The 27,920-nt window shown below is 39.7% G+C and overlaps 1 protein-coding gene across 1 annotated transcript in view; it reads left to right on the top strand.

Moving 5' to 3' along the window:
* Positions 1 to 27,920, top strand: part of C9 (complement C9) — an 80,467-nt gene that overhangs the window by 2,507 nt on the left and 50,040 nt on the right. Inside the window, exons 2-4 of the mRNA XM_054488289.2 lie at positions 19,816 to 19,921; positions 20,312 to 20,456; positions 20,719 to 20,866. Coding sequence (XP_054344264.1) covers positions 19,816 to 19,921; positions 20,312 to 20,456; positions 20,719 to 20,866 — 399 coding nt within the window. The remainder of the gene's footprint in view (positions 1 to 19,815; positions 19,922 to 20,311; positions 20,457 to 20,718; positions 20,867 to 27,920) is intronic.

Raw genomic sequence — 27,920 nt, 5'->3', positions numbered from 1 at the left:
GTTTTTGTTGTGAACATTAAATAGGTATACATGTAATGTACTTATGACATCTGTGCCTGGCGCATGGTAAGAACTTAATAAATGCCAGGTATTTAAAAAAATAATAACCTTCCTGTGCTTTCACTTTGCTATCTTTCTTGTTTAGGACGGAAAGGTTGGAATTACAGCTAGCCTTCAGGGCTCTCCCATGGCTGAAGACATCTTATGCCACAGCTACAGTGACCTATTATTACTGGAGAACTGTCAGGGATTTCTAACTATTGTTTTTTTGTTTTTTCTTTTCTTTTTTTTACAAAGATTAATGTGCCCATGAGAACTGGCCATGAGGGGGACATCATCTCTTATGTTTCTCAAGGTAGAGCATCAATGTTAAAAACCACCATGAGAGTGAAATAGTAGCTCAGAGCACTGCTTCTGGAGCCAGGCAACCTGAGTTTGATCCCAGGCTCCACAATTTACTGGCTCTGCACCTTAAGTAAATTCGTTAACTTCTCTAAACCTGTACCTCACCTGCTAAATGGGAATAATAATGTGTCCTGCTGTGAGGAATACCTGAGATAACAAAGACAACATGCTTAGCACAGTGTCAGGCAAACAGGAAGTGCTCTGTGAGTGTAGCTATCATTACCTTTTCTCTCTAATTTGTAAATAACAAAATATGCACATGGTTCAAAGATCAAAAATAAAACAAGGTATATATTGAATATCTTACTTTCCCCACTCATGACTTTCCGTGAGATTTGTGTTATTATATGTAAAGTATATATAAAGTGTTTTAAAAACACTTCTTCACTCCCACCTCATCCTGCCTCTACAGGTTGTCACATATATGAGTTTCTGAGTATCCTTCCAGTACTTCTTTAGTAGATTAAACCATAGACACATATGCAATCTTATTCTCTCCCAGTCTTTTACAAATGATATCATATTATATATTATATATACTATCTTTTACTTTCTTTTTTTTTTTTTTTTACTTCATGGCATACCCTGGATAACTTTCTGAGTCAATATGAGGGAGCTTCCTCATTCTCATAGCTGATTAATTCTTATTGATGAACATTTTGGTGTTTCCAATCTTTTGCACTAGAAATAATGTTGCAATGAATATCCTTATTTATATATCATTTTGTAAGTGGTTAGGTGTACCTGAGGATTAATTCCCAGAGTGATCTGAGTCAAAAGATAATCACTTTGTGACAGTGCTAAAATTGCCCTATTTGTATTATTTTGCACTTTCACCAGCAGAGTAAGAGTACTTGTTTCTCACAGGCTTGCGACAGGAACCACAGGCCAACCTTTTGATATTTGTCAACTTCATAGGTTAAAAAAAAAAAACAAAAAGGTATTTTGGCATGGTTTTAATTTGCCTTTCTCTTATTGAGTCAGATTGCACATTTTTTCATACACTGAAAGGCCATATATATGTTTTTCCTCACGAACTATTCATTTCCTTTGTCCATTGTTCTATTGAGTCTCCTGTCTTTCTCTTACATATTTCTATGATCACTTCATAAATTAGTCTTTGTCTCTGATATGAATTACAAATATTTTTCCCAGTTTGTCATTCATCCTTTGACTTTATGTGGTATGTTTCAGTGGAGTTATTTTCATATTTAATTTATTCTTCACTTTTTAAATAGCTAAGGAGTACTAGACTGGGGGTTAGAAGGCCTGAAAGTGACTAGTTACCTGGGCTCTGGAGAGAAGTTGTCTGGGTTTCAATTCCAACTCTGCCACCAAGTAGCTGCTGTGTAATCTGAGGGCAATTCCTTACTATCTCTGGCTCAGGTCCTCATCTTTACAGTGTAATAATAATAATAATAGTAGTGGATATTTAAAGGATGATATAAGAATTGAGATGATAAATATAAAGACTTAAGAGAAGAATTCCTGACACATATAAGCACTCACAAATGTTAGCAATTATTATTTATTTTAATTCAATTTATCTCAACAATCTGGAAAAATATCCAAACATTCATTAATAGAAAAGTTTTGGATATCTAACAAACTGAAGATATTTAAAATGTCACTTTTTCCTCCTACTTTGGTTATATTTGCCCAAGTTTTTCATTTTTATATTCCGTGCCAGTGAACAGATATTTATTTACGAACTACATTTGGCCAAATAGGATAATTTGTTTATTTGTCCATTTAATACAGCAAACAGTTATCAACTTTGTCAAATAAGCCAGACGTTGTGTCAGGAACTGCAGTATAATGTTGAACACATTACGGAGGGTCCCTGCCCTCACTGGGCTTACAATCTAGTGAGGAATGCTAACAAGGAAATGGCAATTACAACTCAGTCACGTTCCCTTGCTGCACCTCAGCCAAGTGAGGCCCGTAATGCTCCTGTGAAGCTTCACCAGTCCACTTGCATACCGGCTTCCTCTGCTCTAGCCTAATCGAGGACTTTGCTCCAATAATTCTGCCACTTTTCTCCCGCAGCATCAATACCTCCCTTTTACCAAATCATTCTCAATGGCATACAAACATGTTTTAACTTAAAAAAAAATGTTGGCACATTTCTCCACATTACTCTAGACCCACTCCCTTGCATCCGGTCTCATGGTATGAAATAGGCTCTTATATTCTGACAACATCACATCTATATCTATGGTGAAACACCACTTATATGCCGACATCCCCACATCTATACCTGTGGTGAAATACCACTTAGACTCTGACAACTCACACATCTGTATCTCCAGTGCAATTGCTTCCCTGAGCCCAGTGACCAATTGCTTAGTCAACATCTCTTGAAAAATCTAATAGGCATCCCAAACATAACATGTCTTGAGAATACCTATTGATTTCTCTACTCGTCTCTACCCACCCTGCACCACCATTCACCAAGTTATTTAGATTAAAACCTGGGAATCATACCTGACACCTCTACGTGTGTCATTCCCACTTGCAACTTAACAGTGAGTCCTGTTGGTACTATCTTTTGTTTTTTTAAATTAATTAATTAATTTATTTTTTGTGACGGGGTCTCGCTCTGTCGCCCAGGCTGGCGTGCAGTGGCGCGATCTCGGCTCACTGCAAGCTCCGCCTCCCGGGTTCACGCCATTCTCCTGCCTCAGCCTCCCGAGTAGCTGGGACTATAGGCGCCCGCCACCTCGCCCGGCTAATTTTTTGTATTTTTAGTATAGACGGGGTTACACCGTTTTAGCCAGGATGGTCTCGATCTCCTGACCTCATGATCCGCCCGCCTCGGCCTCCCAAAGTGCTGGGATTACAGACGTGAGCCACAGCGCCCGGCCCGGTACTATCTTTAAACATATCCCAAACCTGATTGCTTTTCACTATCTCCGTGGGCACCACTCACTCCAGCCCAAATCACTATTATTTCTTGCCTGCCTCCATTTTTGTACACTCCCCAGTAGTCAATTCTCCATCCAACAACCACAGAAATCATTGGAAAATACAAACCACAGAAATCATTGGAAAACACAAACCTGTGTTACTTCTGCTCCCCATCTCTTCTAAGTATTCCTTGCAAGCTCAGAATCAAATCCAAATGCCTGTCCATGGCCTGCAAGGTAGAGCTGCATCCTTCCCTGTTCCCCAGGGCATTTGCACTCTCTTTTTGGCTCACTCTGCTCTAACACCATGCTTGCTATGCCTCCAACATGCCACATCAGGGCCTTTGCACTTATTGTTCCCTTAGCTTGGAAAACTTTATCCAGACCCTCACAGAGCTTCCTCTCTAAATTAATTCAGGACCTTAATGGACTATCACCTTCTACTCTCTTTTTGTTTTTTTTTTTTTGTTTTTTTTTTTGCTGTGTAACAACTCATTCCAAAATAGTATCTTAAAAGAATAGCAATTATTTCTTTTGCTTATAAATCCAGGGGTTGCCTGGGCTCAGTTGAGCGGTTCTCATGGACCTCCCACATAGGTGTAGTCAGATGGTGGCTGGGGCTGGGGTCATCTTGATGGCTTATTCACTCACATATCTGTCACCTGGACTGGGAAGACTCAACCAGCTGGGGAGCTGAACAACTGGGTGTCTTTAGGAATCTCTCTCTCTCTCTCTCTCCACCCCCATGCTCATAGGTGGCTTCATACACAGTGGTGAAAGGCTTTCAAGCAAATATCTTTAGATAAAGCAGCAGAATTGGCATGGCCTTTTGTAACCCAGCCTTAAAATTCATACAGTGTTACTTCCTCTGCCTTCTACTCATCAAGGCTGTCACAAAGGCCCAGCCAACTTCAATAGAAGCACACATAAACCCTACTTTGATGGGAAGAGTGTCAAAGAATTTCTGGACATATTTTAAAAGCACCACACCACCTGTGAGAGGATTATTTTACTGCCCTCCCTCCCAACTCCAGTCCTAGGGCAGTCTCTATCCTCTTACCCGGCCTTCTTTGTTTTCCTTCATAACTCACGTGTCTTAAGAAATATTGCATGTTGTATTTTCTAGCATACTTGCTTATTATATCTCACCCACTAGAGTGTAGGCCCCATGATGGCAAGGATATTGTCTGTCTTGCAACCTTAGCCACTAGAACAATTTTGGACATGTACCAGGTCCTCAGTAAAGGTTGGTGACCCTTGGCTCATTTAAAGCACATGAGAGAAGCTCTGAAATAAGACTTGAGAAATCAGGAAAGGTTCTTTAAAAACTTAGTGTTTGACACTGCTGGTATATTATCTTTTCATCTTGACGAGTTGCATGAACTAAAGAAACTTCACCAGATCCATTGGTTAAAAATGTAATCCTAATTGGCTTATATTTCTCCACTCAAAGACGCCACATTATCTTATTTATTGACAAAAAGATTCCTTCATAAAGTAAGTGCTTCCCTGCCTGGGCCTACCACAAAGTATCCTGGAATTCAAGGTGCTACTGAGGCTTTCTTTTTCTAAAACTGGAAACTTTTCTTCGTGGCAGGATAATAGGACCAGGCGTATATCAAAACCCTTCATTTGGTGCATTTCTGGCCCAGAGGTAGATCTCCTGCCATGTTGATGTACATCACTTTGATCTAGGAAGTGACTGTAAAGCTGAGATTGAAACACTTGGAGATATGTTTTATTTGATAAACACATTTCATCTAAGAATTCAGAAAGTGCTTCACAAATACTTCTCCACTCAGCCTAATAGCACAGCAGGGTGATAGGCAGGTGGTAAGTGTTGTACATATGCAGTCCTTGAACTACAAAAGATGATCTGCTGAGTGAGTTAAGTGGGCTGAGGAGGGGGTGTTGGGCTCAGAGGATGAAAGACAGAAGAAGCTATTCAAGATCACCTATGTTCTTTCTTAGTATTTATGCAGCATATTCTTTCAATAATATATTCTTTTTGCATGACTTGTTATTCTCTCCTAACAATTCCCATGAGTTCTGCCTTCACTGTGCTTCCAGTGAGCCAGGTAGCTGGCACAGTGAAGGCAAAACAACCAGGTGTTAAAACAATTTTCAATTTATTTTTGCCTAATTTGACATCATTTAGGTGTAAGCTTAAAGTAGGTACAGGCAAGAGTCAGGCTGTCCAACTGACGTGCTTTGCCTGGGGCTGCTATATGTTTAAAAATACTTGCATTCTTGTTAGCTTGTTGTATCTCAAGATGTCTAAAAGGCATGAGGCTATTAGATGCAGAAATTAGTAAATATGCTATAACCACTCAGCTTATTTCAAAGAGGATTTAGGTTGCGGGGGGAAAGCCAGCACAGGAGACAGGGAAACATTGCACTGAACTAAGAGATAAGAGTTGTCAAGTCTAGACCCAGTTTTCTACTAACTGTTTGACTTTGGATAAGTAGTGTAATTCTCCATTTTTAGTTTCCCATCTATAAAAAAGAACTAGTAATGCTTACAAAGTTTACCAAGAAAAGGTAGAGTAAAGGTTAATGAGAAAATGAGCTTTGAAAATTGTCTAGTGAAATGAATAGACAAATATAAGGGTTTACTTAATCAAAATCATTTATGAGTGTTATGGGCTGATCTCCCCCCATCCCCTGCCACCACCACCACCATTTCATATGTTGAAGTTCTAACCCCCAATACCTGTTAATGTGACTGTATTTGCAGTTAAGGCCTTTAAAAAGGTAATTAAGTTAAAATGAGGTCATTAGGGTTGGCCTTAATCCAGTATGACTGGTGTCCATATAAGAAGAGGAAATTTGAACACGGACACCAGGGAAGGCCGTGTGAAGACACAGGGAGAAGATGGCCATCTACAAGCCAAGGAGTGGGACCTCAGAAGGAGTCAACACAACCATATCTTGATTTCAGACTTCTAGCCTCTAGAATTGCAAGAACACAAATTTCTGTTGTTTAAAGCACCTAGTCTGTGGTACTTTGTTATGGTGGCCCTAGAAAACTCATACACTGAGCTTAACATCCAGAGAATGTAAATCCTAGTCCCAGGGCAAGAGAGTGATATGTAAGAACCTTCTTATGGTGATAGATTGAATCATTCAAGGAATGAATTCAAATCACAGTCTGGGAGAGCAATAAAAGATAAAAGGCAAAGATCTGGTGCTTTGTACTAAGTCCCAAGTGTGAGTCATACTTAGTCAAAAAAACAAAAAGGAGTCCTTGGGTTAGAAGCTAAGAAGGAAGTAAATAAGTGTACATATAGTCAATGTGGGCCTATTATTATTGCAAATGATGTTAGAGAACTGTCTAGAGGTAATGCCAGTATCATTGGAGCAGGGTCTAGTCATTTACATGTGGGAAAGATGAACAGCCCTGGTTGGGTTCTAGATTTATCCAGTAATGTACTGTAACTCACTCTGGAGTATTTGCAGTGAGTTTTACCTTCCATGCATGATTCTCCAGTCTATACAGTATCCTCTGAACCAGCATTCACTGAGGCTTGTCTGAATGGCAGGTGAGAAAGATGAGGTTTCTGGAACCAGGGAAGTAATCTATCTTGGGGAAATGTTGAAACAAAATGTTAACATATTCATCTAAGTAAACGACAAATACAAAAGTAATAGATGAAAACAGATAATCCAGTTCAAGGCAACGCACTAATACTGGAGAAATAAGACATTAAAAAGATTCATAGAAATGTTAATAGAGCCCAGGGCAATTCCTGAAACCAATGATGTTCCAATGAGATTCCTTTACCTCCTAGTGTAATTTAGTTTTCTATGTATATATTCTTATAGCATCTTGTCTCATATTTCATTTGATTAAGTATTTAGTTATTCACTCATCTATTCATTCATCAAACATTTATTAATTTCCTATTATTGGCTATGCAGGGGGATTACAATGGTATTCAAAACAACAAAACAAAACAAAAACCATGATCCTCAAACTAACTAGCTAGAGTTTACACTCTAGCTAAAAATATCAGTGAGCTTGGGGACATTTCTGTTTTGTTCAGCTTGAATATCAAATACCTGGAACATAGTAGGTACTCAGAAAGGATACCAGCTCAGTGACAATTTTAGGTCCATGGTGGTTTCAATCTTGGGTAATGATATAATGAGTATTCCTACACCTACTTGAGGTCCACCCTTCAGATATCATGGATTTCCACCAGATGTTGCAGTGTTTCTCAACATTGTTTGAATGTAAGAATCACCTGGGTAACTTTTTAAAAACATTGATGCCTACAGCCCATCCTCAGAGAGCTTGATTTAATCAGTATAGAATAGGGATCACTATTTTACAATTCCTATTTTTAATATCTAAGGATTATGATATGTACTTGGTATTGAGACCCACTGCTATAGGGCATTAAGGTGTATGTGCTATTGCCTCTTGATGTGGCCTGTCAGTTCCAGACGAGGCTGTAGTTTTATGGAAACATTCTGGCAGAGAATTTCTTAGTCATGTGGTTTCAGATACGCACTAGTACTCAGACTTCCAAGAAAGCAGGTTCTTCTAGAAGTTTTAGCATCCCATGTAATACATTTTTAGCTTGCAATTTTAGAAGATAAAGCTCATCACACCTCCTGATATTCTGGAAGGTGTAGGCAAGGGCCAGGCTTACAAAAATGTCACCTCCAGCCAGGAAGCCTGCCTTGCAATCCTTGCTCAAAAACCATGTGGATGATTCCCCAGGAGATCACACCCTAGAGAGATACAGGCCTAGATTTGGCCAAAACCCCATGACTAAGGACTTCCTTCCTCCTCTTTCAATTATTCAATTATTCATTTTAAAAAACCCTTCCTGAGTACCTATTATGTTCCAGGTATTTGATATTCAAACTGAACAAAACAGGAAAGTCCCCAAGCTCACTGGTATTTTTAGCTAAAATGTAAACTCCTACTTTGGGGATCATGCTTTTTGTTTTGTTTTGTTTTGTTTTGTTTTGAACATCATTATAACTCCCATGCTTAGCCAATAAGAGGAAATTAATATATATTTGATGAATAGATAAATGATGAGTGAATAATTAATTCAATGAAATATGAGAACAAGATGCTATAAGAATACGTACATAGAAAACTAAATTACACCAGGAGGTTAAGGCGGATTCCCAGAAAAGTATAATGTGTGTCCAAGATGAGATCAATGTAGTGAATAGGGAATAGCATGGTTAAAGGCCTGAAGACATGAGAAAAATTGGCTTGTCTTGAAATTTTAATGTTCAGTGTAGCTGGAGCTTAAGTGGAGAAAAGTAAAGTTGGAGAATTAGGAAAGGGATAGGCCATGTAGAGCTCTCTAGGCATTGTGCTTTTGTTTCCTATCACGGCTATAACAAATTACTACAGACTTAGTGGCTTAAAACACAAATTTATTATTTAACAGGTCTAGAAGTCAGAAAATTGAATTAGTTTTCACTAGACTAAAATCAAGGTGTTGGCAGGGCCAGATTCCTTTCTGGAGGCTCTAAAGAAAAATCATGTCCTTGCTATTCCCAGATTCTACAGCTGCCTGTGCTTCTTGGCTCATTGCCCTCTTCTTCCATCTTCAGAGCCAGCAACAGCAGGTGGAATCCCTTTTCTTGCTTTGAATTTCTCCTGTCTTTTCTGTCTTCACATCTTTCTCACCCACTCTTCTCCTTTAAAGAGCCCGTGTAATCAGAGTGGGCCCAACCAAATAATTCAAGATGATCTCCCCATATTCACATTTCCAAAGCCCCCTTTGCCATGTAAGGCAACATATTCACAGGTACCAGCAATTGGAACAGGGATATCTTTGAGAGTCCTTATTCTGCCTATTGCGTTATGTTAAAAAAAAAAAAACTTAGACTTCATCACAAGAGTGATGGGAAGCTACTGAAGGTTTCTCGTAACTGAATGGTAAGATCAAATTTGCATTTTTAAAAGACCCCTCTGGATGCCTTCTGGAAACTGAATTAGAGAGTAATTTTTGTAGTCATCTAGGAGATATATAATGTTGGTGTAGACAAGAAAAACATCTGAAAGAGATGAAGAGAATGGATGAGTTTGAGAATTACTTACAAGACTGTAAACAGCAAATCTTTGTGGTTGATTAGATGGCATAGATGAGGATTGGAGTGCAGGATGAGACAAGCAGCACCAGGTCTCTGATTAGAATGACTGCATAAATGGAAGTGCCATTTGCCAAGACAATAAATACAAGGGAGAAGCATATTTGAGAGGGGAGAAAAATTAATGCACTCATTTGGGAATGCATTGAGTTCAGTAACTCATGAAGACCTTCAAGTGCAAGGTCCAATTGGAAGTTGTATTCAAAAGTTTAAAGTTCAGGAGAGATGTCTGGGCTGCTGACTTATCTCTAGGTGTCTGATATGGTTTGGCTCTGTGTTCCTACCCAAATCTCATGTCAAATTGTAATTCCCATGTGTTGAAGGACAGGCATAGTGAAAGGTGATTTAATTATGGGAGTGGACTTCACCCTTGCTGTTCTTGTGATGGAGTTCTCATGAGAGCAGTTTGTTTAGAAGTATGTAGTACTTCTCCCTTCACTCTCTGTCTCCTGCCACTATGTGAATATGTGCTTGCTTCCCCTTCACCCTTCCACCATGATTGGGTTTCCTGAGGCCTCCCCAGCCATGCCTCCTATACCACCTGTGGAACTCTGTATCAATTCAACCTTTTTTCTTTAGAAGTTACCCAGTCTCAGGTAGTTCTTTATAGCCATGTGAGAACAGACTAATACAGAAAATTGGTAACAAGAGTGGGACATTGCTTTAAAGATACCTGAAAGTGTGGAATTGACTTTGGAACTGGGTAACAGGCAGAGGTTGGAAGAGCTTGGAGGTCTCAGAAGAAGACAGGAAGGGAAAACGAGAGAAAATTTGGAACTTCCTGGAGACTTGTTGATTTTGGCCAAAATGCTGATAGTGATATGGGCAATGAAATCCAGGCTGAGATGGTCTCAGATGGAGATGAGGAACTTATTGGGAACTAGAGCAAAAGTCCTCTTGCTATGTTTTATCAAAGAGACTGGTGGCATTGTGCCCCTGCTCTAGGAATCTGTGGAACTTTGAACTTGAGAGAGATGAATTAAGGTATCTGGTAGAAGAAATTTCTAGGCAACAAAGTGTTCAGGATATGGCCTGGCTTCTGCTAAAATCCTGCGCTCATTTGCATAAGCAAAGAGAACTTATATTTAAACGGGAAGGAGTGTGTAAAAGTTTGGGAAATTTGCAGCCTGACCATGAGGTAAAAAAGAGAAACTCATTTTCTGGGGAGAAATTCCAGTCAGCTGCAGATATTTGCAAAAATAAAGAGGAGCCAAATGTTAATAGCCAAGACAAAGGGAAAATGCCTCCAGGGCATTTCAGGGACGTTTGTGGTAGCCCCTTCCATCACAGGCTTGGATATCTAGGAGGTAAAAATGATTTCATGGACTAGGCCCAGGGCCCCACTGCTCTGTGCAGCCTTGGGACATCACACCCTGCATCACAGCTGCTCCAACTCCAACTGTGCCTAAAAGGGGCCAAGTACAGCTCAGGCCATTGCTTCAGAGGGTACAAACCCAAGCCTTGGTGGCTTCCACATGGTGTTGGGCCTGCAGGTGCACAGAAGGGAAGAGTTGAGGTTGGGGACCTCAACCTAGATTTCAGAGAATGTATAGAAATGCCTGGATGTCCAGGCAGAAGTTTGCTATAGGGACGGTGCCCTTGTGGAGAACCTCTATTTGGGCAATGTGGAGGAAAAGTGTCAGGTTTGAGCCCCTGCACAGAGTCCATACTGGGGCACTGCCTAGTAGAACTGTGAGAAGAGGGCCATCATCCTCCACACCCCAGATTGGTAGATCCACCACCAACTTGCCCTGTGTACCTGGAAAAGCTGCAGGCACTCAATGTCAGCCCATGAAAGCAGCTGCAGGGTCTATATTATGCAGCGGCACAGAAGCAGAGCTGCTCCTTGCATCAGCATTACCTGAACATGATTAATGGAGCCAAAAGAGATCATTTTGGAGCTTTAAGATTTAATGACTGTCCAACTGGGTTTTGGACTTGCATGGTGCCTGTAGCCCCTATCTCTTGGCTGATTTCTCTTTTTTGGAAAGGGAACGTTTACTCTATGCCTGTATCCCCATTGTACCTTGGAAGTAATTAACTTGTTTTTGATTTTACAGGCTCATAGGCAGAAGGGACTTGCCTTGTCTCAGAAGAAACTTTCAACTTGGACTTTTTAGTTAATGCTGGAATAAGTTAAGACTTTAGGGGACTGTTGGGAAGGCATCACTGTGTTTTCAAATGTGAGAAGAACATGAGATTTTGGATGGGCCAGGGTGGAATGATATGGTTTGGCACTGTGTCCCCACTCATCTCTCATGTTGAATTGTAATCCCCATGTGTTCAAGGAGGAGCCTGGCGGAAAGTGATTAAATCATGGGGCTGGACTTCCTTTTTGCTGCTCTCATGATGGAGTTCTCATGAGACCTGGTTGTTAAAAACTGTGTAGTACTTCCCCCTTCACTCTCTCTCTCCTGATGTTATGTGAAGATGTACTTGCTTACCCTTCACCCTTCTGCCATGATTGTAAGTTTCTGAGACCTTCCCAGTCATGCCTCCCGTACAGCCTGTGGAACTGTGAGTCAATCAACCTCTTTTCTTTATAAGTTACCTTGTCTCAGGTAGTTCTTTATAGCCATGTGAGAACAGATTAATACAGTGTCATTAGCATAAACATGAAAACTAAAGTTCTGGGGAAAATATAGAGAAAAATAAGAGAGAGAGAGACATCCAAGTAAAGGATCTCGAGGGAAAATAAGTATTTCAAGGACTATCAGAATAGTCCTGCATAAAAGAGTAGGAGTACCAGGCAGAGAAGAAAAAAGAAATGAAAGAAAGACCCTATAATCCAAGAGAAGAGAATGTCCTGAAGAGCAACAGTGGTGAATACATTGAATACCATGAAGCAGTCAGTAAGATAAAGACTGAAAGGAACAGTGAAGCACATGGCAGTCATCATGGAGTTGGGCAAGAGCAGTGTTCACAGGGCAGGAGGGTTGAGAAGTGTTGGGATGTAAGAAACGAGATGAGGGTGCTCACTACTTTCTCAAGAAACTTGGCTAAAAGAAAAGAGAATTTAGAAGTAACTAAAAGGGCATGTAGCGTTTGACAGAGGAGATAAGACTTGTTCTTTGGATGACAGAAAGACATAACTGTGCTTCCAGCAATTATTCTAAGAAGTGTTATTGTGAAGGGCAGGAGGGAGATGGGAGTGGCTGGAAGAAAATGTGTAAGCAGGGAGGGTGCATGATTTGTTCATTCCTTGGCTTTTTATGTTTAATATCACAAGCTTGAACACTTTATACTACAAATGGAAAGGAGATAGTAGAGAGGGAGAGTTTAAAAAGAAGGAGATATTCAATGAATCAGAGTCTCCAAGGGGAGCTGGGATCTAGAGCATTTGAGGAGAGATTGGCCTCACCTAGCCTTTTCTGGGTTTTTTTTTTCCTTTTTTTTTTTTAAATTATACTTTAAGTTCTAGGGTACATGTGCACAACGTGCAGGTTTGTTACATATGCATACAGGTGCCACGTTGGTGTGCTGCACCCATTAACTCATCATTTACATTGGGTATATCTCCTAATGCATTCTTTCCCCCCTCCCCCCACCCCACAACAGGCCCCAGTGTGTGATGTTCCCCTTCCTGTGTCCAAGTGTTCTCACTGCTCAATTCCCACCTATGAGTGAGAACATGCAATGTTTGGTTTTTTGTCCTTGCGATAGTTTGCTGAGAATGATGGTTTCCAGCTTCATCCATGTCCCTACAAAGGACATGAACTCATCATTTTTTTATGGCTGCATAGTATTCCATGGTGTATATGTGCCACATTTTCTTAATCCAGTCTATCATCGTTGGACATTTGGGTTGGTTTCAAGTCTTTGCTATTGTGAATAGTGCCACAACAAACATACGTGTTCATGCGCCTTTATAGCAGCATGATTTATAATCCTTTGGGTATGTACCCAGTAATGGGATGGCTGGGTCAAATGGTATTTCTAGTTCTAGATCCTTGAGGAATAGCCTCACTGACTTCCACGATGGTTGAACTAGTTTACCGTCCCACCAACAGTGTAAAAGTGATCCTATTTCTCCATATCCTCTCCAGCACCTGTTGTTTCCTGACTTTTTAATGATCGCCATTCTAACTGGTGTGAGATGGTATCTCATTGTGGTTTTGATTTGCGTTTCTCTGGTGGCCAGTGATGATGAGCATTTTTTCATGTGTCTTTTGGCTGCATAAATGTCTTCTTTTGAGAAGTGTCTGTTCATATCCTTCACCCACTTTTTGATGGGGTTGTTTGCTTTTTTCTTGTAAATTTATTTGAGTTCTTTGTAGATTCTGGATATTAGCCCTTTGTCAGATGAGTATATTGCAAAAATTTTCTCTCATTCTGTAGGTTGCCTGTTCACTCTGATGGCAGTTTCTTTTGCTGTGCAGAAGCTCTTTAGTTTAATTAGATCGCATTTGTCAATTTTGGCTTTTGTTGCCATTGCTTTTGGTGTTTTAGACATGAAGTCCTTGCCCTTGCCTATGTCCTGAAAGGTATTGCCTAGGTTTTCTTCTAGGGTTCTTATGGTTTTAGGTCTAACATTAAAGTCTTTAATGAATCTTGAATTAACTTTTGTATAAGGTGTAAGGAAGGGATCCAATTTCAGCTTTCTACATATGGCTAGCCAGTTTTCCCAGCACAATTTATTAAATAGGGAATCCTTTCCCCATTTCTTGTTTTTGTCAAAGATCAGATGGTTGTAGATGTGTGGTATTAATTCTGAGGGCTCTGTTCTGTTCCATTGGTTTATATTCTGTTTTGGTACCAGTACCATGCTGTTTTGGTTACTGTAGCCTTGTAGTACAATTTGAAGCCAGGTAGCGTGATGCCTCCAGCTTTGTTCTTTTGGCTTAGGATTATCTTGGCAATGAGGGCTCTTTTGTGGTTCCATATGAACTTTAAAGTAATTTTTCCAATTCTGTGAAGAAAGTCATTGGTAGCTTGATGGGGATGGCATTGAATCTATAAATTACCTTGTGCTGTATGGTCATTTTCACAATATTGATTCTTCCTATCCATAAGCATGGAATGTTCTTCCATTTGTTTGTATCCACTTTTATTCCATTGAGAAGTGGTTTGTAGTTCCCCTTGAAGAGGTCCTTCACATCCCTTGTAAGTTGGATTCCTAGGTATTTTATTCTCATTGAAGCAATTGTGAATGGGAGTTCACTCATGATTTGGCTCTCTGTTTGTCTGTTATTGGTGTATAAGAATGCTTGTGATTTTTGCACATTGATTTTGTATCCTGAGACTTTGCTGAAGTTGCTTATCAGCTTAAGGAGATTTTGGGCTGAGACAAGGGGGTTTTCTAAATATACAGTCGTGTCGTCTACAAACAGGGACAATTTGACTTCCTCTTTTCCTAATTGAATACCCTTTATTTCTTTCTCCTGCCTAATTGCCCTGGCCAGAACTTCCAACACTATGTTGAATAGGAGTGGTGAGAGAGGGCATCCCTGTCTTGTGCCAGTTTTCAAAGGGAATGCTTCCAGTTTTTGCCCATTCAGTATGATATTGGCTGTGGGTTTGTCATAAATAGCTCTTATTATTTTGAGATACGTCCAATCAATACCTAATTTATTGAGGGTTTTTAGCATGAAGGGCTATTGAATTTTGTCAAAGGACTTTTCTGCGTCTATTGAGATAATCATGTGGTTTTTGTCTTTGTTTCTGTTTATATGCTGGGTTACATTTATTGATTTGCATATGTTGAACCAGCCTTGCATCGCAGGGATGAAGCCCACTTGGTCATGGTTGACAAGCTTTTTGATGTGCTGCTGGATTTAGTTTGCCAGGATTTTATTGAGAATTTTTGCATCAATGTTCATCAGAGATATTGGTCTAAAATTGTCTTTTTTTGTTGTGTCTCTGCCTGGCTTTGGTATCAGGATGATGCTGGCCTCATGAAATGAGTTAGGGAGGATTCCCTCTTTTTCTATTGATTGGAATAGTTTCAGAAGGAATGGTACCAGTTCCTCCTTGTACCTCTGGTAGGATTCAGCTGTGAATCCATCTGGTCCTGGACTTTTTTTGGTTGGTAGGCTATTAATTATTGTCTCAATTTCAGAGCCTATTATTGGTGTATTCAGGGATTCAACTTCTTCCTGGTTTAGTCTTGGGAGGGTGTATATGTCCAAGAATTTATCCATTTCTTCTAGATTTTCTAGTTTATTTGCATAGAAGTGTTTATAGTATTCTCTGATGGTAGTTTGTATTTCTGTGGGATCGGTGGTGATATCCCCTTTATCATCTTTTATTGCATCTATTTGATTCTTCTCTCTTTTCTTCTTTATTAGTCTTGCTAGTGATCTATCAATTTTGTTGATCTTTTCAAAAAATCAGCTCCTGGATTCATTGATTTTTTGAAGGGATTTTGTGTCTCTATTTCCTTCAGTTCTGCTCTGATCTTAGTTATTTCTTGCCTTCTGCTAGCTTTTGAATGTGTTTGCTCTTGCTTCTCTAGTTCTTTTCATTGTGATGTTAGGGTGTCAATTTTAGATCTTTCCTGCTTTCTCTTGTGGGCATTTAGTGCTATAGATTTCCCTCTACACACTGCTTTGAATGTGTCCCAGAGATTCTGGTATGTTGTGTCTTTGTTCTCATTGGTTTCAAATAACGTTTTTATTTCTGCCTTCATTTTGTTATGTACCCAGTAGTCATTGAGGAGCAGGTTGTTCAGTTTCCATGTAGTTGAGAGGTTTTGAGTGAGTTTCTTAATCCTGAGTTCTAGTTTGATTGCACTGTGGTCTGAGAGACAGTTTGTTATAATTTCTGTTCTTTTACATTTGCTGAGGAGTGCTTTACTTCCAACTGTGTAGTCAATTTTGGAATAAGTGCAATGTGGTGCTGAGAAGAATGTATATTCTTTGATTTGGGGTGGAGAGTTCTGTAGATGTCTATTAGGTCTGCTTGTTGCAGAGCTGAGTTCAATTCCTGGATATCCTTGTTAACTTTCTGTCTCATTGATCTGTCTAATGTTGACAGTGGGGTGTTAAAGTCTTCCATTATTATTGTGTGGGAGTCTAAGTCTCTTTGTAGATCTCTAAGGACTTGCTTTATGAATCTGGGTGCTCCTGTATTGGGTGCATATATATTTAAGATAGTTAGCTCTTCTTGTTGAATTGATCCCTTTACCATTATGTAATGGCTTTCTTTGTCTCTTTTGATCTTTGTTGGTTTAAAGTCTGTTTTATCAGAGACTAGGATTGCAACCCCTGCCTTTTTTTGTTTTTCATTTTCTTGGTAGATCTTCCTCCATCCCTTTACTTTGAGCCTATGTGTGTCTCTGCACATGAGATGGGTCTCCTGAATACAACACACTGATGGGTCTTGACTCTTTATCCAATTTGCCAGTCTGTGTCTTCTAATTGGAGCATGTAGCCCATTTTGCATTTAAGGTTAATATTGTTATGTGTGAATTTGTTCCTGTCATTATGATGTTAGCTGGTTATTTTGCTCATTAGTTGATGCAGTTTCTTCCTGGCATCGATGATCTTTACAATTTGGCATGTTTTTGCAGTGGCTGGTACTGGTTGTTTCTTTCCACATTTAGTGCTTCCTTCAGGAGCTCCTATAGGGCAGGTCTGGTGGTGACAAAATCTCTCAGCATTTGCTTGTCTGTAAAGTATTTTATTTCTCCTTCACTTATGAAGCTTAGTTTGGCTGGATATGAAATTCTGGATTGAAAATTCTTTTCTTTAAGAACGTTGAATATTGCCCCCCACTCTCTTCTGGCTTGTAGAGTTTCTGCTGAGAGATCTGCTGTTAGTCTGATGGGTTTCCCTTTGTGGGTAAGCTGACCTTTCTCTCTGGCTGCCCTTAACATTTTTTCCTTCATTTCAACTTTGGCGAATTTGACAATTATGTGTCTTGGAGTTGCTCTTCTTGAGGAGTATCTTTGTGGCATTCTCTGTATTTCCTGAATTTGAATGTTGGCCTGCAATGCTAGGTTGGGGAAGTTCTCCTGGATGATATCCTGCAGAGTGTTTTCCAACTTGGTTCCATTCTCCCTGTCACTTTCATGTACACCAATCAGACATAGATTTCATCCTTTCACATAGTCCCATATTTCTTGGAGGCTTTGTTCATTTCTTTTTATCCTTTTGTCTCTAAACTTCTCTTCTCACTTCGTTTCATTTATTTGATCTTCAATCACTGATACCCTTTCTTCTGGTTGATCGAATCAGCTACTGAAGCTTGTGCATTCGTCACGTAGTTCCTGTGCCATGGTTTTCAGCTCCATCAGGTCATTTAAGGACTTCTCTACACTGGTTATTCTAGTTAGCCATTCGTCTAATCTTTTTTCAAGGTTTTAGCTTCTTTGCATTGGGTTCAAACTTCCTCCTTTAGCTCGGAGAAGTCTGATCGTCTGAAGCCTTCTTCTCTCAACCCATCAAAGTCATTCTCCATCCAGCTTTGTTCCGTTGCTGGTGAGGAGCTGTGTTCCTTTGGAGGGGGAGAGTTGCTCTGATTTTTAGAATTTTCAGCTTTTCTGCTCTGTTTTTTCCCCATCTTTGTGGTTTTATCTACCTTTGGTCTTTGATGATGGTGACGTACAGATAGGGTTTTGGTGTGGATGTCCTTTCTGTTTGTTAGTTATCCTTCTAACAGTCAGGACCCTCAGCTGCAGGTCTGTTGGAGTTTGCTGGAAGTCCACTCCAGACCCTGTTTGCATGGGTATCAGCAGCAGAGGCTGCAGAACAGCGAATATTGCTGAAGAGCAAATGTTGCTGCCTAATCATTCCTCTGAAAGCTTCATCTCAGGGGAGTACCCAGCCATGTGAGGTGTCAGTCTGCCTCTACTGGGGGGTGCCTCCCAGTTAAGCTACTTGGGGATCAGGGACCCACTTGAGGAGGCAGTCTGTCCTTTCTCAGATCTCAAACTCCATGCTGGGAGAACCACTACTCTCTTCAAAGCTGTCAGGCAGGGACATTTAAGTCTGCAGAGGTTTCTGCTGTCTTTTGTTTGGCTATGCCCTGCCCCCAGAGGTGGACTCTACAGAGGCAGGCAGGCCTACTTGAGCTGCGGTGGGCTCCACCCAGTTCGAGCTTCCTGGCCGCTTTGTTTACCTACTCAAGCCTCGGCAATTGTGGGCGCCCCACCCCCAGCCTCACTGCCGCCTTGCAGTTTGATCTCAGACTGCCATGCTAGCAATGAGTGAGGCTTCATGGGTGTGGGACCCTCCAAGCCAGATGCGGGATATAATATCCTGGTGTGCCATTTGCTAAGACCATTGGAAAAGCACAGTATTAGGGTGGAAGTGACCCAGTTTTCCAGGTGCCATCTATCACCCCTTCCCTTTGCTAGGACGGGAATTCCCTGACCCCTTGCACTTCCTGGGTGAGGTGATGCCTTGCCCTGCTTCGGCTCACACTTGGTGGGCTGCACCCACATCCTGCCCCCACTGTCCAATGATCCCCAGTGAGATGAACCCGGTACCTCAGTTGGAAATGCAGAAATCACCTGACTTCTCCATCGCTCATGCTGGGAGCTATAGACTGGAGCTGTTCCTATTCAGCCAGCCTTTTCTGTGGTTTAAGAGGATTAACTATAGGAAGGATCAGTGTCAGGCCAGGCAAGTAGAGGTAGGGAATTTGTAGAATTCTTGTTGGGTGGTTTCTGGTTCTGATGTGTTTTCTTTTTTATATAATTATCCTGGGTGATATTTCAACCAGAAGAGACTCAAATGGTGAACTAACAGAGAAAGGAAAGTTCAAAGCCAGGAAAGCACTGCTGAGCAGTGGGCCTGGGGGTGGAAAGGGAGGCATAAGTGCCAAAATATATGATGTGAAAACTCAGAAAGATCAGGAATAAGTCCTGAAGTGAAGTGTGAAGTGGCAAAGAATCCAGTTTAGGGCATACAGAATACCAGAGAGGGGAAACCTGATTTATGAGGTGCCCGCTACAGGAATTGCTGGGCCTGGGCCGGCTGGCTTAAATTTGCAAGAGAATGAGGTAACTTAGCCTCACCAGATTCTTGGGAGGGGTGGGGTATGGTGGATGGGAAGGAAGACACACACAAAAAAAAATCAGACTTCTAGCTTCATTAAGTTCATAATCTATTTAGAAATATAAGATTAATCTATGTAAAACACCTGGAAAGATGCTTTGCTAGTTTTCCTCATTGCCGTTATTTTGTTGTTTCAAATATTTGCATTGCTAGGAAGTTAAAAGTTAACTTACAATACAGACAAGAATTAAACAAAAAGATGAGTTGAAAATACAAAATAGCATGCAATTAAGGGTGCAATGAGAGATATAATAAAAAGATAAGTGGTATAATTTGAGAGGGGATAAAGTGCAAAATGAACTGTGTTTGTGATGACTTCTTGGAAACAGACATACACAATGGTCATTATAAACTGGGATGTTCTATTATCTTAGTTATGACCCAGAGCTAACAGAAAGCAGTGGCTCTGCATCGCACATAGATTGCAGAATGAGCCCCTGGAGTGAATGGTCACAATGCGATCCTTGCCTCAGACAAATGGTAAGTGTTCCTCTCCCTTCCCCACTGACCTCCCCAAATGGAAACTATATTGCTAGCCTCTCCAGAAAAATGACTATGAGGCAGGGAGCCCCACAACTGAGTTCCAAACCCAGAAAGAGAGATAAACATGTAAATGTATGTTGCTAACTTTTCCAGGAAATCTTTATGTTGTACAGAATACTAAATGAGTGTCCAGAGGAATCATCTGTATAAGAGCCTGCCAAACCTAGAATGCATAGTGTTACCCTAAATAACATCAGTGACTTCTTCCACCACTTCTATCTTAAAACCATTGACTCATTGCAGGGATATAGTTGTATGGATGCACCTTTTGACCATACCCTTTTTTTGACATTAGAAATTCTAATCATTCCAACTGATATTGTGCAGTTTCGTTCAAGAAGCATTGAGGTCTTTGGACAATTCAATGGAAAAAGTTGCACCGACTCTGTGGGAGACAGACGACAGTGTGTGCCCACAGAGCCCTGTGAGGATGCTGAGGAGGACTGCAGAAATGACTTTCAATGCAGTACAGGTAATCTTTGTGCTCCAATTGCTCATTATGGGTTTCTGTGTGCCTTCCTGAATGAAAAGAAAAAAAAAAGCATATGCTTCTGGACACTTGGATTTCCAAGTGTGAAAGGCCCCAAAAGGGGCCATCTATATATTCTGTACAAAGAACTCAAATATGTTTTTCTGATACCTCACCTCCAGGGTTAAAATGCGTTTGATAACTTCAGAAAGAAAGAGAAAATTTGACATTAGATACATTGAGTCTTTCCTGATTTTGATTGCAGGCAGATGCATAAAGAGGCAACTTCAGTGTAATGGTGACAATGACTGCGGAGACTTTTCAGATGAGGATGATTGTGAAAGTGATCCCCGTCCCCCCTGCAGAGACAGAGTGGTAGAAGAGTCTGAGCTGGCACGAACAGCAGGCTATGGGTCTGTATTTTACTTGTATTTTTTCAGATGAAAATGAGTGAAAATGATCTCCATCTCTCTCACTGTGATAGACTGGTAGAAGCATTTGTGCGAGGGACACAGGTGATACAGCTGATGGGTCTGTATTATTTTTGAACTACCTTTGAGCTTAAAGGAAGTGCTAAATAAGCATCTCAGGATAATTTGGACAAATTGCCTGGCCTCAGTAGGGGTCTGTACAGTGGACTAGATGATCAAGATGTTAGATGATTGTCTCTCAGTGGAGCAAGAGATGAAATCTCTCATTTAGGAACCTGTGGGAGACCACAGCAATATTGACATGACATGTTAACATTTGGAATGAATTTCCAGTAGGAGATCTAGCAATTCAATTCAAATATTTACATTGCTGGGAAGGCTGTCTTCCATTGGAACTTATCCTGGATCTTGGGAGTTTCCAGCATTCTGAAGCTGACCCAGGAGGAATGTGATCAGAGGCAGTAGTTTTGATGCCAGAGGATGATTATGTTGAGGTTCTGGTTCTCATTATAGAGAGCTGACATTTCACTCATTTTCCATACAAAACCTAGGGGCTCTGGACAGGTGGCTGTAAGCTCAGATGGGATGTCTTGGAGTTTAGAACTCAGGATTATACAGAATAGAGACTATATGCAGAGAGATTTGGTTCTATTCTGTTCTGTTCCATATATAGTCAGAGGGCATCCTAGGAAGATCTACTACATGACCTCTCTTACTCATTCTGAGCTGCTTTTGGTAAAGGTGGATTTGTTGCTGTTTTTGGTAAAGGTGGGTTTGTTGGAAAATTGTCCCCAACAAAGACATGGTTATTCTTCCACCCAGTAGTATATTGAAAGAGACGGTATATGGCTTTATTTCCTCACCTATAATGTAATGTGTTTCTTTATGCTCATAATTCCAGTGCCTGGGTCATAGTAGGTGCTCAGTAAATACTTGGTAGGTGGATAAATAGGCTAATTATTAATTAATGAATATCCATTAAGTGCTTTCTAAAATATTGTCAATTGGCATCAGGTAAGACTGAATTTCTTTTCAGGGACAGGACTCCAGTCCTGGATATGGAGATGGGGAGAGAAAAAAAGATAGGGGTGATGGTAAGAGCAAAGCTGGTAGAAGGGTAAGGCAGTAGTTCTCAATCAGTGGTAATTTTTCCCCTAGCAGACATTTGACAATATCTGCGGTGGGTCACGCCTGTAATCCCAGCACTTTGGGAGGCCAAGGCGGGCGGATCACGAAGTCAGGAGATCGAGACCATCCTGGCTAACACAGTGAAACCCTGTCTCTACTAAAAATACAAAAAATCAGCCGGGCATGGTGGCAGGCGCCTGTAGTCCCAGCTACTCCGGAGGCTGAGGCTGGAGAATGGCGTGAACCTGGGAGGCGGAGCTTGCAGTGAGCCGAGATCGCACCACTGCACTCTAGCCTGGGCGACAGAGCAAGACTCCGTCTCAAAAAAAAAAGAGAGAGAAAAGACAGTATCTGAAGACCACTGTAGCTGTGACATCTTGGAGGGGGTGAGAATGGGGAGTGCTATTGGCATGTAGTGGGTGGACGCCAGAGATGATGCTAAGCACAGGACAGCGTGACCCAAAGCGTCAGTGCGGAGGTTGAGAAACCCTACACAAAGTTACTAGGCAGTTCCTATGATAAGACCTCTATCAAGTTTAGCTAATGAAGGAGACGTCTCCTCTCTCTAAGCCAAATGAAACTTCTACTTCTTAAATCTAGATAAGAAAAATATCCCAGGATACCAAGAGTCAGGCACCAGATAAAGCATTTTACGTGCCCTTCATGCACTTTATAAAATCTTGTTCAAGCAGCATTTGAAATTACTTACAGTGCCTTTGTCCCTTAGCCTAAAGGTGGGAATCTCGAATCAAATGGATGGTCTTAGGCCCCTAAGCTCAGCAGGCCCTCTTAGTAAATTTTAGGCAGTAAATGGCATGGGAGTTTTCCCAAATCTTCTAACTAGATCATGGTGTGCTCAAATGAGTCCTGATTCTTTTTATTTATTTCCTCAGGGAAAGATTGTGAGTCCATAGTGAAAGCCCATTACTACTTTATTTTGCTTTAATTGGGATCCAAGAAACAACTTTCTCTTTAATCTAAATAAAACAGCTTAACGTATGTTATTTATTCTCATTCAATGCAAATTTATAGTTTGTCTTATAGGAAAAGAATATAGAAATATTGGCCCATTTAGCTGAAAAACAATCATTCATAATCTCTTGGTTTCCTTTGTTCAGCGAAAAGAAAAATTTGTTGCATAGCATTTGTCAGGGAGTTTCATAATGAAGCAGGGCTAGCTAGGAATTCTTACATACCTCGCGCTTTACCACAGTCAGGGTTGCTGTTAGGCACCATCCCACAGCTGAGTCTTCAAGGCTGTGTAAGAAGGTGGTGCCCCAGCTATGGGGAAAGTTCAGCTGCAGAAATGGAAAATGAAGTAGATCCTGATAGAATCAGTCCATCAACATTTTTTTATTAAATTCCCCATTACCATGAGTAATAACCTATATTAAATTTAGTCTTCATAAAACCTATTATTCTATGACAACTTTCATTTGCATAATACTTTAAACTTTCCAAAATATTTTTCCACACTGCATCTCCATAGATTTTCCAAATAATCCTGGGAGATTGTTAGAAGAGGTATTATATTCATTTTATAGATAAGAACTGAGTGAAATAAATAAGGCCATTTGACTGATTAGTTTTAGTAGAGCTGAAACAAGTTTCTCTGAGTCTCATAAAACTATATTTTTCTACCATACCACCTTACCCTCTCCTTAAAACCCCAACCAACACCCACAGCAGTTCTCTCACATCACTACAAAATCCGTAAGTCTTAACTTCAACACCTTAACTTCAAAGCAAAACTAACCTTAAAAAATGAAATTCCTTAAGTAGCTACTTATCACACAAATATTTGAATTAAGGAATATAGGAGAGTGGTATAAATCAGTAATTAATATTTAGGAAGAGGTTTCAAAACAACATATGTTGTTATATTTGTAATATTCTTTCATACCATTAATGTTGCATATTTACTTACTATAAACCTCCAGTATTCTTATGTAAAACTGTGGATTCTTTGCAAAATAGAAGTAATAGGAGTACACTCCCTAATCATAGCAAGATGCTTGTAAACTACATCTACCCAATTCAATCTGGACAACCTCAAAAAGTCCTATCAATAGTCACATACAGTTAGATTCTTCTACATGTGAAAGTCACAAGCACTCATGGTAATTAGTTTATACTGTTTTCATTTGAAGGCCTCTCACATCTATGTTCTTATGCCAGGAGAACTGAGTTGTATCACAAATGTTTCAGCCTCTTATTTGTAGGCATCTGAGGTTCTCCAGAAGTGTTTAGGGAAATCCCCCAACCCATCTTGCATTCATTGAAAAGGCATGCATCCAGCCAGCTGTAAGTGATGTACAATATGCAAGGAATTATTTTTTGTGATCTAAGCATAACACCACTTCCGTGAAGGGAGCTTTCTCTTCAGTTCACCTGGTAAATTGGAACTGCCTGTGGTTCTAGATGCAGGTGTGAAAGCAGGTATCTCTAAGCACTGCCAAAGAACATTTTTTTTTTTTATTTCCCAGGTGATGACTTTCCATCCATGAGAAGTGTTCATGTTTCTTGGCAGAAAAAATTGGCTTATTCTAGACTAGACTGGCTGTCTCTGTAGTAGTGGAACCAAGTCCAAAGCTTTTGAAACATTTCTTCCTTAGTTGTGCTTTAGACTGAGGATCAACTTCATTTTAACTTTCCAGATGGGTCCAGCCAACTGGCCAATTTGATGATCTATAAAACAATAACCCTCAAACTAGGATATGCATACCACGGAGTGCACAAAAACTTTCCAAGGGCAGACAAATAAGTCTTAAGGTAATAGTTTCCTCAACTATTAATTATGTAGCTAAGCTAATAGTAAATCCTCAACTTCCATATGTACATGTTTTTCATAAAATTAATAAGCATGACAATTCAGCTGCATCCAAGTTGTCAAGCCCATTCTCCTTTCTTGCTTTTTTAAACAATCACTTACTTCTTACTAAGAGCAGAGTATACTCCTCACCCATCTCACATTTCACTATAGAGAGGGAAAAAAAAACAACAAGAAACAAATCCAAATGTTAGTACTCAAAACTGGACTCTGACTCCTAGAAGTTTTGTGATCTCTAATTCTTTTTATCAACATTGAAAGATTACCTAATCAACTTTTAGATAATGGAGCATAAAAATAATTTTTGAAGAAAGATCACCGACTATGGGATCTCTTTTTGGTATATAACTCAGAAAAAGGGATTAAAATTATGTGACGTTGTTATAATAAAATTTCTTTTATTCTTATCTACTTATTTATGTGAGTAAAGCTTCTCAGCACTTACAACTATAAAAATGAAAAGTAGGACTCAAATTGATACTGAACGCCGTCTCTTCCTAGCACCATGAATGAATGAATGAAGTAATATTCATTCATGGATGCAGGAAGCAACATATTAATTTAAAAAGAAGACTCATTCATTTCACTAAGATAGCTTTCCAATAAAATTTTACTTATGTTTAGTAATGATTTTTAAAAATTTAAGATACTTATATATGCTACTATTAATAAAGAATTTTTAATATTTAGACCCTACGGTCAAAGAGTATTTAATATTTTTAAATTTCAATTAATATCTTTTTGGTACAGAAAAGTATGACAAGGTAATCAATAAAAACTTTCAAAAATAAACTATATTACATTAGGTTAAAATTCTGTGAGGGAAATGGAATAGAAATATGGATTCAAGAATAAAAAGGGGCATAGAGTATATAGGAAGTCTGTGTGCCTTCTGTTCACTTTTGCTGTGAATCTAAAGCTGCTCTAAAAAGTAAAGCCTATTAAAAAAATAAATAAAAAGGAATAAAAATAACTAAAAAATTTCCATCTGTTAGAAGAATATCAATGCTGTATGATGCAGCATCACTATAGCATTTATATTTATTGATTTTATCTTTAAAGTGCTAAAATAATTATATGTTAAAGTACAAATAATGACAACATTATTAGGAATTATATTCTTTGCATCTACTTAATCTTAAGATGAAAAATATTAGATGTCACGCTAAAAATGTGCAGGAAAGTATAATTTATCAAAATTCCTTTACAGGGGAGACAGAGTATCTGAAGACCATTACCCTCATAACATGCCATTTCCATCTCTGAGCTCTTACCCACACATTTCTCCTGCACTAGCCCCATCCCAAGTTATCCACCCCTCAAAACCCATATCAAATCTTTCCTCTTCTAAAACTCTTTTAATGACCCTCCCATGGTGATTTCTTCCTCCAGAAGACTCAATGTGTAAAGCACTCACGTGTACCACTCATTTGGCACAAGTACAATCCTCCCTTTCTACCCATCAGGGATTGGTTCCAGGACCTCCCACATGTACAAAACTTTCAGGATGCTCAAGTCCCTGATATAAAATGACATAGTATTTGCATATACCTATGTACATCCTCCTGTACTCTTTAAATCATCTCTGGGTTATTTATAACACCTGATACAGTGTAAATGCGATATAAATTGTTGCTATACTATAAGAGAAAAAAAGTTTGTACATGCTTATCATGTACTTTTTTTCCAAATGTTTTCAATCCATGATTGGTTGAATCCACAGGCACAGAGCCCACAGATATGGAGGGCTGATTGTGTATTCTTCCTCAGCCTAGTTTTTGAAATTGGTCATTTTATGTTCTACTCCTTAATTTGAACACAATTCGCATGGAAGCAGACAGTGTATATGAACTGTCTTAATATTCCCCCCTGCCAATTGCAAACGCTGTATGTACAACACATAGATATAGTAGTCACCTAAGAGCTAATCATCAATATAAACAAAGGTTGATTTTGTTCACTGAAAATAAAGAGGTACAATATCTCTGTTAAAGTAGCTACACCAGATATGTAGTTCACGATCATATAAAGAAAATGTAGCTGAGGTCTTGTTTAAGAAACAACCCAGGTCATTTGCTTCCAGTATTTTATGTCTTAGTGGTGGAGAGCTTGTGTCAAAACCTTAGTGATACAAAAATAAGTGTTTATTTCTCACAAGACTGGGCTTCACTGGGGTGGTTCTGCCTTTCACTGGGATCACTGGGATAGCCAGGCTGAAGGGGCAGCAGCTACCCATTAGAAGCCCTTTTCAAGGCAATGGCACAAATACACGAAAGCAAAAGCAATGAATGAGGCCTCTTCATGCCCATGCTTTGAACTGGCCCACTGTCACTCTCAACTACATGCCATTGGCTTAAAGTAAGTCACATGTCCAAGCACAAAGCCACTAGGGAGGGAAGTATACTTTGCCCATGATGAGGTCATAGCAAGGGTGTACATGCAGAGATGGGTAAAGAATTGGGACCAAAATTTTAATTTATCGTGTGGAATAAGGTGTTTAAAAAAGTAAATCAAATATAGAATGTTTTTTTCTTTTTTCTCATATTCAAATTAATGGGTCTAATTTTTGACCCTATATTAGAACTTTAAGGCCATATTTTTCATGAAAGGTATTTTGGTGGGACAGGCAGTGGGAGGTGGTCAATTTTATCTATATGTCAGCCTTGAGAAAGATATTCATGCGTCAGTTTCTTAACTTGCCTTCCATTAAAGTTGAACCACTTTAGATTCACTTTGGAACTTTGTAGATTCAAAGTTTATGTAAAATGTGCTATTTATATAAAGATGTTGTTTTTAACTAACCCACTACGAGTAGGAAACCCTTTCAATTATTTCTCTTGCATAAGCCATGGGTTTATGGTAAACTACCCACTCTTTGACAAATTGGTCTTAAAACCAACATCCAGATTTGTAATCCAGTTCATTGGAGTTAGGAGTGTGGCCTAGAGCAATGAAGAGTTTGTGTTTTTGTGCCAAGGTAAGTTATAGATTTGATCCTCAAACCTATTGGCCTCACTGGCTTAGGGCCATTTATTCCAGATACAGCCTAGACAGCAATGACTGTGTTCCTCCAATGAA

The sequence above is a fragment of the Pongo pygmaeus genome, chromosome 4 (genome assembly GCF_028885625.2).
Source record: "Pongo pygmaeus isolate AG05252 chromosome 4, NHGRI_mPonPyg2-v2.0_pri, whole genome shotgun sequence".
NCBI classification, from domain to species: Eukaryota; Metazoa; Chordata; class Mammalia; order Primates; family Hominidae; genus Pongo; species Pongo pygmaeus.
Note: the sequence above shows the minus strand (reverse complement) of the source record. Positions and strands in the feature narration are given on the sequence as shown.